Here is a 12018-nt window from a genome sequence, read left to right on the forward strand (position 1 = left end):
ATAATTTCTGGTTGTATTTTATTTACTTATTCCAATTTGCTAAATATGACGTGTGCTATTTATATATATGCTATTAATCAATTCAAACTTAATTTTGCCTTCACAATCTGTTTTGATGATTTAATTGAATTGTGTTTTTCACATGGACCTTGGGACCATGGAATTACAGTATTTAGACCTCTGAATTCTATTGCTTTGTGATATCCTGTGGCCCTCTCCTTCTCAGCCCCCTAGCGGCTGAAAATGGGCCTACAATGAGAAACTGAAAACAAGGATGAGCGCCATGTCTGATCCTCCAGTATTGGACTAGAGCGGGCTGCAAATCGGATCTACACGGCCCGGCCCCTCAGTCTGCACTGGGGACACCATGGCCGACAGTGCGGGCTTTCAGCAGGGCTCTCCGGCCATAGGGGCCGCGGGCTCAGTGCCGGCGGCTCCGGGGGCCGGGGGAACAGGCAGCACCGAGGGCCCCGGCGCCGCTGGAGGATCCGCTCGTATCGCCGTGAAGAAGGCGCAGCTCCGCTCATCGCCCCGACCCAAGAAACTGGAAAAACTCGGAGTTTATTCATCCTGCAAAGTACGCATTGGTCCCCAGAGGACAGTTGTTACTACCTCTGCTTTATGAAGGGAGCTTTGATGCGGGATAAGCTGCAAGACTTTTCTCAACGCAAGCAAAGCAATGGAAGCCATAGCGCTTAGATATTTGAATTTGGGTAACGCAAGCTAAACAAGTTAATAACAGCGTATTTACGTGCCACTTTTGGGCGGTGGGGTGTTGGTTGCAGACCATCCCAGATGATATGTTCCTGTTTGTGTCGTGGTGGGGGTTGGTGGACGTAAACATTGGTTCACCGCTGCTTGTTCTCGGGGGGGATTTGGCAGTGTACGTGACAGAGAGGGCGTGTAGTTCTCCCCTGGGGGGCCTTAGCGCCTCTGTCAGCTGTGTCAATGCACAGTGCAGCCAGAAGCACATTTGTGAGGCTGTGTGCAGCCGATGCGACACAGACTCTTTGTTTTGACAGGGGACAGCACAATGGTGACAGCTGCTGCGAGGGGCGGAGTTTGTTGTTCTTCTTGGCGCATGCGCAGAGGCGCCCTCAGCTGACGGTGACAGCCTCTTGTCATTTGCTGTCACGCAGATAAATCGTGATGCAGAAGGCTATTATTAATAAAGTAAATATCCCTAGATACCTCGCATATCTGTGGTCACTCAAATTACCAGTGCACAAATGATTTATAAAAATGTAAAGATTGTGCATTTTTTTAATATTAATATTATTGTTATTATTAATAACAATAATGATATTATTTTTATTAAGTTATTATATGTATTTGTGTTTTACTGTGTTTCAGGCTGAAGGAGCCTGTAAGTGTAATGGTTGGAAAAGTCAGAACCCACCCCCCACGCCCCCTCGCACTGATCAGCAGTCCAACGCTGTCAACCTCCAGGAGCCCTGCCGTAGCTGCTCGCACACACTGGGTACATCACCTGATTCACTGTTCACTATTCACCTTCAGTCCTTTAGTCGATTAACTGGTCAACTGACCAAAATGTTTTATTTAAGGATTTTATTATTAACAGCAGAAAGGAGAAGGGACGTAGTGATATATCTTGAGATGAACACGCAGTTTACCAGTGATTTTCTTTATACAAATATACAGAAACAGATTATTTAAGTTTAATCTCTTTAGTTGTCTACAGCCCTAAACTGTTTATGGGCCTTTCAACTTCTCCTTGGGTTTCAATAAATTTTGGGCCTTACAAAAATAAATTGATTTGATTTGATTTGAATAAATAGTGTGCTCTCGCCTTTGCTTAGGTGACCACGTCACTCATCTTGAAAATGTTTCCGAGGAGGAGATGAACAGATTGTTAGGTATTGTTATGGATGTGGAGTATCTTTACACCTGTGTTCACAAAGAAGAGGATGCTGACACCAAACAAGTCTACTTTTCCCTTTTCAAAGTAAGTTTTGATCTTTACTTTAAATAACATGACATTCTGTGCATAATATCTAATAAGGTTGATTAAAGTCTATTTGTTTATATGTCAGTTGCTTAGGAAATCCATCCTGTTGATGGGAAAGCCTATGTTGGAAGCACAGGAAAGTCCTCCATTTGAAAGGCCTAGTATAGAGCAGGTAACAGAAACATATTACTTAATGAAGACACAACTCAATGAAGAATATAACCTTTTTCTTCTCTTCTTTTCTCATGCTGTAGGGAGTAAACAATTTTGTCCAATACAAATTCAGCCATCTTCCTTCTAAGGAGCGTCAGACTATTGTGGAGCTGGCAAAGATGTTCCTGAACCAAATCAACTACTGGCAGCTGGAGACCCCATCCCAGAGGCGTCAGCGGGTGCCCAATGATGACGCAGCTGGATACAAGGCAAACTACACCAGGTATGTCCACTCTCAGAAACCACATCACAACTTTTTGTGAAACGTTGGCATTATATTTGCTCTGTCTGCTCAGGTGGCTATGCTACTGCAACGTGCCTCAATTTTGTGACAGTCTGCCCCGGTACGAGACGACGCAGATCTTCGGCCGGACACTGTTGCGCTCGGTGTTCACTGTGATGAGGAAGCAGCTGCTGGAGCAGGCGCGGCAGGAGAAAGACAAGCATCCCCCAGAGAAACGCACACTTATTCTCACACATTTCCCTAAGTAAGAACAGTGACATCCACCAGGACTTAATTTCACAAGAATCTAATCAGAGCAGAGGCGAGTGATGTGACAGACCTGAGACCTTATGAAATGTATTGGCCACAGGCAGTAGCACACACTCTGTTTTAGGCTTTGCACAGTAGAGAGTGCTATTAAAACACCACATACACAGTTAAGTAGCAAAAAAAGTGGATGTACTTGTGTCCTATCTTTTTTCATTAAAGTCAAGTTTGTTTTGCCACAGTACAATATGTTGTAGGGTCAAAATGAGGCCTCTGTGTTGTCGGCATCTTTTTATAGACCTTTTTATGCTAGCTGTGGCTGTGATGGCAAAACCCTGAATCTGACCTCTGAAAGTTGTGAAAAAATCATAAATGTACATATATCATAAATGATTAGTATGCTTGGAATGCTTTAGGGAAGGGTGGAATAAATTTGGACCATCCCAAACAATTTAAAATGATCTTTTTATGTTTTGAAGATGCATTAGATAGCTTAAGTGAAGAAAATTAATACAAAATCTGTGTGGACAGGCATAATGAAGTGAAGTGGAAATTGACATTTAACAGAATTATCCTCTACTCAGTGTTAATCTCACATTAACACAACCTATTTTCAACTTTTTGTGGTCCGCATGAATATAGTCATGAGTTCTGTGTGTTTCAAGGTTCTTGTCAATGCTGGAGGAGGAGGTGTACAGTCATAACTCTCCAATTTGGAGCCAAGATTTCCTGGCAGGAGCCTCAGGAGGGCAGATACCTGTCCACACAGGTACTGCACACACGAGCTTATCTGAAACACAGCCATGGATACACACTCTTCTGTAAACTTAATGCAGTCCTAACATTATGTAATGGAGAAATACATGGTTTGTTTTGTATTTGTACAGTGATTAGTGCACCCCCAGTCACCAGACCATTGTACTACAGCACCAGCCCTGTCTCTGTAGATCTGTCCACCGGGGGCAGTGTGAGTCCAGCCAGTAAGCCAGCATCTGCTCTGGAGCCAAACCCAGGTATCAATTTTAGCCCTTCGTTTTCAAAGAATGTAATGACAGTAACATAGTAACACAAAGCATACAGTGTCCATAAAGGGAGGTGTAACTGGTATTTACTCACTGTGGCCTCTGTCCTCTACTTAATATCTATTATTATTATTTTTTTTAACCTTTATTTTACCAGGTGATCACCCATTAAGACTGAGACCTCTTTTTCAAGGGGTGCCTAGGGCAAAGTAAAAAAGACGACAGCACACAAATCATAAAAAACATTTACACAATTAAGAGACGTTTAAGAACAAATAAGTTTACAGTTAAAAGCTGAGATTTCTCTATTTTTTAAACTCACTCAAAAAAACCTTAAGTGAGACCAGTTCTACCAACCTCAAGTCCACTTGAAGCTGCAGGAGCAAAATGCTTTCTTTCCCCAGTGAGTTCTTAATCCCAAGATGAATAACATGAGCGCAGGGCAAAATGACCCTCTGCTCTCTGCGTCAGCGCATTTAAGTAGCAAGGGGCACATTTACATATGACTTTATACACAAAAACAGCTAATGTGTGAACCTCCTGGAACCCAAATAAGGCCACACAGCCTCTGAATGTGTGTAATTCAATGTACAGCATGGCATAACATGTGATTAGGTTCATCCAGATTCAGCTTCCTGACCTTTCATTATTTTCAATGAAAGAAAAACACTATTAGCTATATAATGCTATTGTTATAACCATTTGTAGTATATTAGTATATTTACCTACCGTAGTCATGCATTATCTGTGTTTTAACCACAGTTGGCGAGAAACGCAAAGCTTCAGAGCCGCTCATTCATGAGGAAAACAAGAGGCTCAGAGTGATGGGAGACATCCCCGTGGAGCTAATCAACGAAGTCATGGCAACCATCACAGACCCTGCTGCTATTCCTGAGGTAAATTACCATTCATCTAACTGTAAACCTTCATATGTACTATTGACTGGTGTAGGGCTTAAATGTGTGTTATTTGTTGTAGACCACTTTACTGTCTGCTCATTCGGCGCGAGATGAGGCGGCCCGTCTGGAGGAGCGCCGCGGTGTGATCGAGTTCCACGTCATTGGGAATTCGCTGAACCAAAAACCCAACAAGAGGATTCTGATGTGGCTGGTGGGCCTGCAGAATGTGTTCTCGCACCAGCTGCCCCGAATGCCCAAGGAGTACATCACACGGCTCGTCTTTGACCCGTGAGTAGAGCCGCTGTTTTGGCAGACGATTTTACCACTGATTTTACTGCTGTTTTCTCAGTTATGTATGTTCTGACAGAAAGCACAAGACGCTGTCCTTAATTAAAGATGGTCGGGTCATTGGTGGGATCTGCTTCCGGATGTTTCCCTCACAGGGTTTTACAGAAATTGTCTTCTGTGCCGTCACGTCAAACGAACAAGTCAAAGTAAGACATCCCTAGTTCAAGTGATGTTTTGTTTTTTATAGAAATGACACCATCAGTTATTATTATTTTTATCATTATTTTTTTTTGTCTTATAGGGATATGGGACCCATTTGATGAACCATTTGAAAGAATACCACATCAAGCACGAAATCCTCAACTTCCTCACCTATGCTGATGAATATGCAATTGGCTATTTCAAAAAACAGGTTTAAAAGAATTAATTTGTTTTATAAATGGCCTTGTTCTCCAAAGAGCCATTTTAGATCCCTCGCTTTAACCATATTGATGAAAATTATAATTAGATATCTCCCATGACTTGTAAAGAAAAGAAGCTGTGTTCTTGTGCCAATCTAATCAATCCTTTCCTTCCTTTCTTTCTCTCCCATTCCTTTAGGGTTTCTCAAAAGACATAAAGGTTCCTAAGGCCAAATACGTGGGGTATATCAAAGACTATGAGGGTGCCACTTTAATGGGCTGTGAGCTCAACCCCAGCATCCCTTACACTGAGTTCTCTGTTATCATTAAAAAGCAAAAAGAGGTATATTATTCTATTAACAATATACATATAAATGCCATTGTCTGAATATCCAACTTCTCTGTCTTCAGATAATAAAGAAACTGATTGAAAGGAAACAGGCCCAGATCAGAAAAGTTTACCCCGGACTTTCCTGCTTTAAGGAAGGTGTGCGACAAATTCCCATTGAAAGCATACCTGGCATACGTAAGATTCATTACTCACAGTTTAATATTTCTCTAATAGATTAAAATACAACATCCATATTTTATATTTTGTTTTTCTTCAACAGGTGACACTGGCTGGAAGCCACTTGTAAAAGGGTTTGTTTTACTTAAGCCCATTAAGCAGCTCTAGAGACAAGATTTACAAATGTTCTTGTTTGACATAGGAAGGAACTGAAGGACCCGGATCAACTGTACAGCACGTTAAAGACCATCCTCCAGCACGTAAAGGTCTGATATTATAGGGGACATTAGACTGTTCATTAACTATATGCTTATAAGTCTTACATTTGTCTTTTAACTCCTAGAGTCACCAAAATGCCTGGCCTTTCATGGAGCCTGTGAAGAAAACAGAAGCACCTGGGTACTACCAAGTCATCCGCTTTCCCATGGGTACGTTAGAGTCCCGAACCTCTGAAAATGAGCTGGATAAGTTACTGTGAGCCGTTTATATTCATGGCAACCTTTATGCAAAAATCAAAAATATTAGAAATCCACAAGGGTGGCCGTTATAGTAAGGGCTTACTTTTTAATACTTCAGTTTATTACCTTGTGCTGCCCGGTGGTGGAGTGATTAAGCAGCAGCACACATGCCAGTGCAGCCGGCCACAGTGTTGTGAGTTTGAGTTTTACTGAATGTCCTCCCTTCTCTCTCATCCTCATCTCATGCTCAGCTGTCCTGTCTAATAAAACCTACTGGCCAAAAAAAAGATTATTTTAGTTGATTGTCTTTTTTCAGAGAAGACATTGAACATTGAACTTTCATGCTAATCGATCCAGTCATGACAGAGATACTAACGAGTAAACAAAGTCATATATAATCACTTTTTTTCAGATCTCAAGACTATGAGCGAGCGCCTAAAAAGCAGATATTACACTACGCGTAAGTTGTTCATGGCGGACATGCAGCGAATCTTCACCAACTGTCGAGAGTACAATCCCCCGGAGAGCGAGTACTACAAGTGCGCCAACTTACTGGAGAAATTCTTCTACACCAAGATCAAAGAGGCAGGACTCATTGAGAAGTAGCATGTTTTACAATGGGACATAATAAGCTTGAAGGTGCCTAAGGAGATCTGGAGAGGATGAATAACTGTTTAAAGCACCTGCCACGAGGTAAGGCCTCCCAGATGACCAGCAGACTGTAGATGTCAAAAGAAGATGTTTCTTGTTTCAAGTCCATTTTGACAGTATTGGAAACACTGGTAATAATCATTTCACTTGAGTAGTTCAGTCTCCAGCCCTTTATAGAAGTCTCAGTTGACTCAGGATACATGTCGTTAGCCCATCTTAAACTGTTTGTGTTAAAACAGATCTGGCCTGGCTGAGATGTTCTGTTTGTGTAAAAAGATCATATTTGTCAGTGGTGAGTTCATCCTGCCAAAAAGAAGATATACATATTTTAAATTTGTACAGATTTTATTGACAGAAATGAATATTCCCTTGTATATTTGAAAGGTGTATATAATATATTTTTAGTTCCAGATATTAAAATTATTCTCAGTAAACCGCATAGGGCAGTTTGCATATAAAGCACTTTTATTTTTTCAAGAATTACTTAACTGTCTTTTACTTTTTGCTAAATTTGTTGATTAAGACTAATCACTATTGACTAAATGCTAATTTAATAGACTAGTTTATTATTTATGCGCTGTAATTTAACTATGATTAAGACATGGTCTTAATTTATTTTTCTGTCTTTTGTTCTGCAGAAGGAGATTGAACTTTATACATTGTGCAATACAATGTAGTTTTGCTGTTTTATAATGAGGACAAAATCTGTTTGTACGTTTGAAAGACATTTAGAATGTTTGTCGAGGAAAAAATATTTCATCCTCTTTGTACAAGTAGTTTTACTGGCATAATGTTAGCCTCTTTTGTAGACTGAATAAAACACAAGTGCAGCTATGTGTGCCATTTTTTTAGAACGAATACAGCTTTTTTATGAATTAAGTACACTTTTCTGAAATTACTATACATCTACCGGTAATTGTGATTCAGAAATACACATAAAAACCAAATATTGCAATCACTCAAAACTACATTTATATATGACATGTTCTGATTATCAGGATGTCATAAAAGCATCAAAACACTAAGACAAATGCACACTAGGGATGGCAAGAGTATCAGGTGAATCGATATAATCATAATATAATCGTTAGAACCAAAAAAACTTGTTAGTTATTTATGTCTTTTTAAAAATAAAATATTTATCTGGTATTTTCAGCACATTTAACATTTATTATCTTTCAGAGAGTTCATAAAGCCATTCACAAACAGTAAAATAAGACCATGAGAATGAAAGAAAATTAAAGATTTCACTGTTGTTTAGCCAAAGTTTCAATAATCGTGAATAATTGTTAAATCATGATTTTTCTCACAGTAATCGTAACACTGGCGTCGATAATACACAGCATTAAATACATGCCGGTGCGGCCACGCCTAACCCTAACCCTCGCGGCCCCGCTCCATTCGACTACGACCTCAGATCAGACGAGACTACCTGCTGAATTTAAGCATATTACTAAGCGTACAGGTAAGTTTATAAAAAGTTGTCACATTAGAGAGTGAAATAAAAAACATTAAAAACATTAAAACCACTGATGCTAAATCTAGTCCATGGAGGAAGTAGCTGCCTTTATCGACAGCCAACAAATGACTCGTTATATTTTTCAAAAGGCTGCTGCATTTTCATGGAGCTTCTTGATGACTGAATGGACCTTCTTCCAGACTTCTGCTTGAAAATAGGCGAGCGTAGGAACTCCACATCCGTGTGCTTGTCCCCTCGCCTAAGTTTCCTGTAAAGATAGAAATGTGTTGGTGATATTTTGAAGGTTGTTAAGACAGTAGCAGTACAAAAGGCAGACTGACGCGTTGAGTGAGGGCTCCTTGTAGTCCACAGTCATGGTGCAGCGGCGTTTGCGAGCCGGGCCCTGAGTTGGAGTGGAGCAGCGCACGTCCGAGAGTCGAGATCCCCCACGCTGGATCTTCCGATAGGCTGCAGGCGACAGATTTGTCACATCACACAGACTAAAGCCCCGCCCAACAGGCCTTACACCAAGCCCACCTGTGAAAATGTGAAGAATATGTGCGGTAAAGTTATGGCACGGGTGAACTTAAAAGTGAACAGTGTGCAGAGCAGTGGATGACTGAGGAAACCTGGTGGGATTGTAAAGGAGAAAGATTCAAAAATGACTCACGTCTTTTGCATGACTTCACTCTCTGTGGCGTCTGGTCAGTTAGGAGTGCAGAGTTGTCATTAGAAGATTCTCCAAAATTTGAAAGGACTTCATCAATTCTCTTTATTTCAGCTTCAACCAAAGGACTGACAGGGGGAAGGCAGTGGTCCTCAATGCCCACTTCTATGGGATCTAAAGAGTAAAGGAAAAAGTGGAATCATATGAAGCACAGTGTTGAATATATGGTATTTACAAACAAAAATGCCATGTGTGAGATTTATTTTATAGCATAAGAATTGAAAAGAACTACAAACAATCACTACAATGCTAATTTACTCACCAGCGTGATTTCCTTCATAAATTCTTTCCTTCTCAAGAGACTTCAACTGGGGGATTTCTTCAGTATGAGACCGCTCAACCTTAGGGCTCTCACCATTTAACTCCTTGTGTGGCGATGCGTTTTCATCTTTCCCTCGGACTTTCTTTGATGGTCTGCCTCTGCGTGTGTTCATGGCCTTTGCGTTTTCAGGTGACACCTGTTTTTTCCTGCTTTTCTGTGGGACATACAGACTGTCCTCAGATTCAGAAGATGGTAGTGACAGTGAATCTTTCCCTGTGGACACAACTGGTGACTCTTTAGCCGGTTCTTTACAAATATGTATTTCTGGCTCTTCATCTTCTGCTTTTGCTCTAAAGGGTGTAACGTGAACAGCCTCCTCAAATTCAAAATCAAACGTGTCATTGAATCCCAGTGAAGTGTTCAGCTTGTTTTGTTGTGCAGGGGCAGTTTTCGAGCGTGTGGCAGAACGATCCCGACTCTTTGAGCGGGTTCTTGGTTTGGAATTTTCCCATGGTTTCTTTAAAGGACCTCGCTCTGCTTTACGCCCACGATCCGGTTTCTTCTGAGCCACTTCTGCTTTGGCCCTGGTCTGCAGTTTCCTGCCAGGTTGTGATTGCTTGATGCTTTTAGCTGGAGCAGGTTCAGGTGTTGAGTGCTGGAACTCTTCATTAGGCTCTTTTAACACTGGCTCTTCAGACAGAGGAGTTTGTGTTTGGTTTGCCTTCTCACTACAAATAGGACTGGCTGTTAGAATCTCTAAACAAGCACCAGAGTCCTCACTCATCATCTTAAGTTCCTGCACATGGTCAGATCGTCTCCTGCTTCTGCCTGTTTGACAGCGTCTGACTCCCACAGTCGATGGCAGCCTTGCTGGTTTGCCTTCTTGTTTTAAAAAAATAAACAGGAATAATAATTAAAAACAAGAGTAATGTTAAAAAGCAAGAGTAAAACATCGTAAACCTATAGATGTACCTGCACACAAAGGGGAGCTTTTTTGAGGAGGGGTCTCAACAATGCTCTTATTATGTTTCGTCCTGTCATGGTAACCATCACTGACCCTTAAATGAGTTAAAATTCAGATTCTTACAATAAAAACCGGTCATGAAGGAAATTATTTGCAATTGAAAAGTATATATAAAGAAGTTACCTTTGTGATTCTTTTATGGTTGGGACAATGTTGTTTGAAGAAGCGTTCTGTGAAAATAACGTGAACAGTTTGATGACCTACTAAATTAATGTATCATTATGGAATAAACTGTTCATATTTGAGAGTAATACAGTACCCCTGAGGAGTTTGCAGCAAGAGCTTCCCGCTCTTTGAGTTTCTTTTTAAGCAGAAGCAGGTGAAGAAACAGAGCCTGCTGTTCCCTCTTCAGCTGCAGAATCACGGCATTAGCCAGTCTCACTTTTTCTTTCTCGGCCTGCAAAGCCACAGCCAGAGCTTGGTTGTTCTCTTGGACTCCCTTCAAGATTGTGTTTGTGGAGCTGCTACCTGTGGGAACACATGCATGTCACATATTCTGTCCATCATCATCTGTCTGATCCCTACATTCATATAATCCGTATAATCATAAAGGTGTGTTTGGTCTCACTGTTGCATTTGGTGATCATTCGTGATCGTCCTCGGTTTGGTGCCGAGACGCTGGCTAAACGCTTGTTCCGCTTCTCTTTCATTTTCTCTTTTATTTCTTCCAGACTTTCCTGGAAAGACTTTTTCATCACCCGTTCTCTAACCATTTTTCTGAATCTGTAACAGACATAATTCATGTGAACATAACCATCCACACTGCAAAAGTGAACATGCTAAAGCATGATTAGCAGGATGTTTCATGCTGGGACAGACCAAAAGTATAACTTACCCCTAAATTAGACCGTCTATAGACTTTATTACTGGATTACTAATAGCACTCACTTTGGTTGTTATTAGTCCAACTGTAGAAATATTAAACCCGTCAAAGGAAATGCGTCTCTGGGATTTTTAAAGACCCAAAACAAACGTACTATTTCGGAGCACATCCGCCTCTCTCGATCAGTTGACGTTCGAATTGTAGGACGCGGCAGCTGATTGGTGGAAACTGACACGTCATTTCCGTATGCATTACTCCTAGCTGTCGCCAGAGGGCAAAATAAATAAATACATGTCGCTAGAGGGCGGTAATAAACATGTAGTTTTTACTTCGTCATTGTGGTCAAGTCAATGAAACAAAAGCAGTCAGTCCATATGTTTACCTTGTTAATAAGTGGCCTTTCTGAAAAAGTTTGTGAATCTTGCCAAAAAGGTTGTGAAGCACACTCAAGGACACATTTAAAGCCCTGACTGGTCCTGCTAGCCATCATGCATTTATGCATACCTGCATAAATGGTAGGCAAGGGTTCAAAGGTAACGTTATTCCTTTCCACAAAAACTAACCAATTCGTTGTGATCTCTTTTTTCCTGAGTCAAAGTCCAACGTCCCTGCACAGCACAGTGCACTGCTATGCAACATCCAGTGGAGTGTGTTAGAGAGCTGTGTCCACACTGTCATCAGCTGGAAGCACACGACAGTTTAGATCTGCCCAACAGCACAACCAGGTCTGAAGTCTAAACGTCAATCATACCTCAGGCTCACATAGTACTACAGTTGTTGCTGCATCTAAAAATAATTCCTGAATAATAATCAGTGGTTTATGT

The 12018-nt window shown here is 41.0% G+C and overlaps 2 protein-coding genes across 4 annotated transcripts; one reads left to right on the forward strand and one right to left on the reverse strand.

Annotated features, from left to right (window-relative positions):
- The first annotated feature begins 247 nt into the window (after positions 1–247).
- kat2b (K(lysine) acetyltransferase 2B) lies at positions 248–7733 on the forward strand. Of its 2 annotated transcripts, none has more exons than XM_072447475.1 (18): positions 248–577; positions 1354–1480; positions 1821–1966; positions 2055–2141; positions 2224–2405; positions 2479–2670; positions 3338–3441; positions 3560–3685; positions 4457–4590; positions 4673–4881; positions 4961–5087; positions 5183–5293; positions 5482–5625; positions 5694–5808; positions 5894–5924; positions 5993–6056; positions 6134–6218; positions 6661–7733. In XM_072447475.1, the coding sequence occupies exons 1-18, from the start codon at positions 368–370 to the stop codon at positions 6852–6854; spliced, it is 2388 nt and encodes a 795-aa protein (XP_072303576.1). In that variant the 5' UTR covers positions 248–367; the 3' UTR covers positions 6855–7733. The 2 variants fall into 2 exon arrangements, with proteins under 2 accessions (XP_072303576.1, XP_072303577.1); XM_072447476.1 differs by lacking the exon at positions 248–577 and adding an exon at positions 799–1173.
- Positions 7734–8260: 527 nt separating this feature from the next.
- sgo1 (shugoshin 1) lies at positions 8261–11381 on the reverse strand. 2 transcript variants are annotated; one of them, XM_072447478.1, is made up of 9 exons: positions 11260–11381; positions 10940–11094; positions 10631–10839; positions 10495–10541; positions 10320–10405; positions 9348–10229; positions 9029–9199; positions 8700–8826; positions 8261–8626 (listed from the first exon to the last, which is right to left on the reverse strand). In XM_072447478.1, the coding sequence occupies exons 2-9, from the start codon at positions 11082–11084 to the stop codon at positions 8467–8469; spliced, it is 1827 nt and encodes a 608-aa protein (XP_072303579.1). In that variant the 5' UTR covers positions 11085–11094; positions 11260–11381; the 3' UTR covers positions 8261–8466. The 2 variants fall into 2 exon arrangements, with proteins under 2 accessions (XP_072303579.1, XP_072303578.1); XM_072447477.1 differs by having other exon boundaries at positions 8700–8895; positions 11260–11377.
- Positions 11382–12018: the final 637 nt, after the last annotated feature.

This window comes from Eucyclogobius newberryi, unplaced genomic scaffold (assembly GCF_026437365.1).
Source record: "Eucyclogobius newberryi isolate DKJ021-1_F unplaced genomic scaffold, fEucNew1.0.hap1 SCAF_16, whole genome shotgun sequence".
Taxonomy (NCBI): Eukaryota; Metazoa; Chordata; class Actinopteri; order Gobiiformes; family Gobiidae; genus Eucyclogobius; species Eucyclogobius newberryi.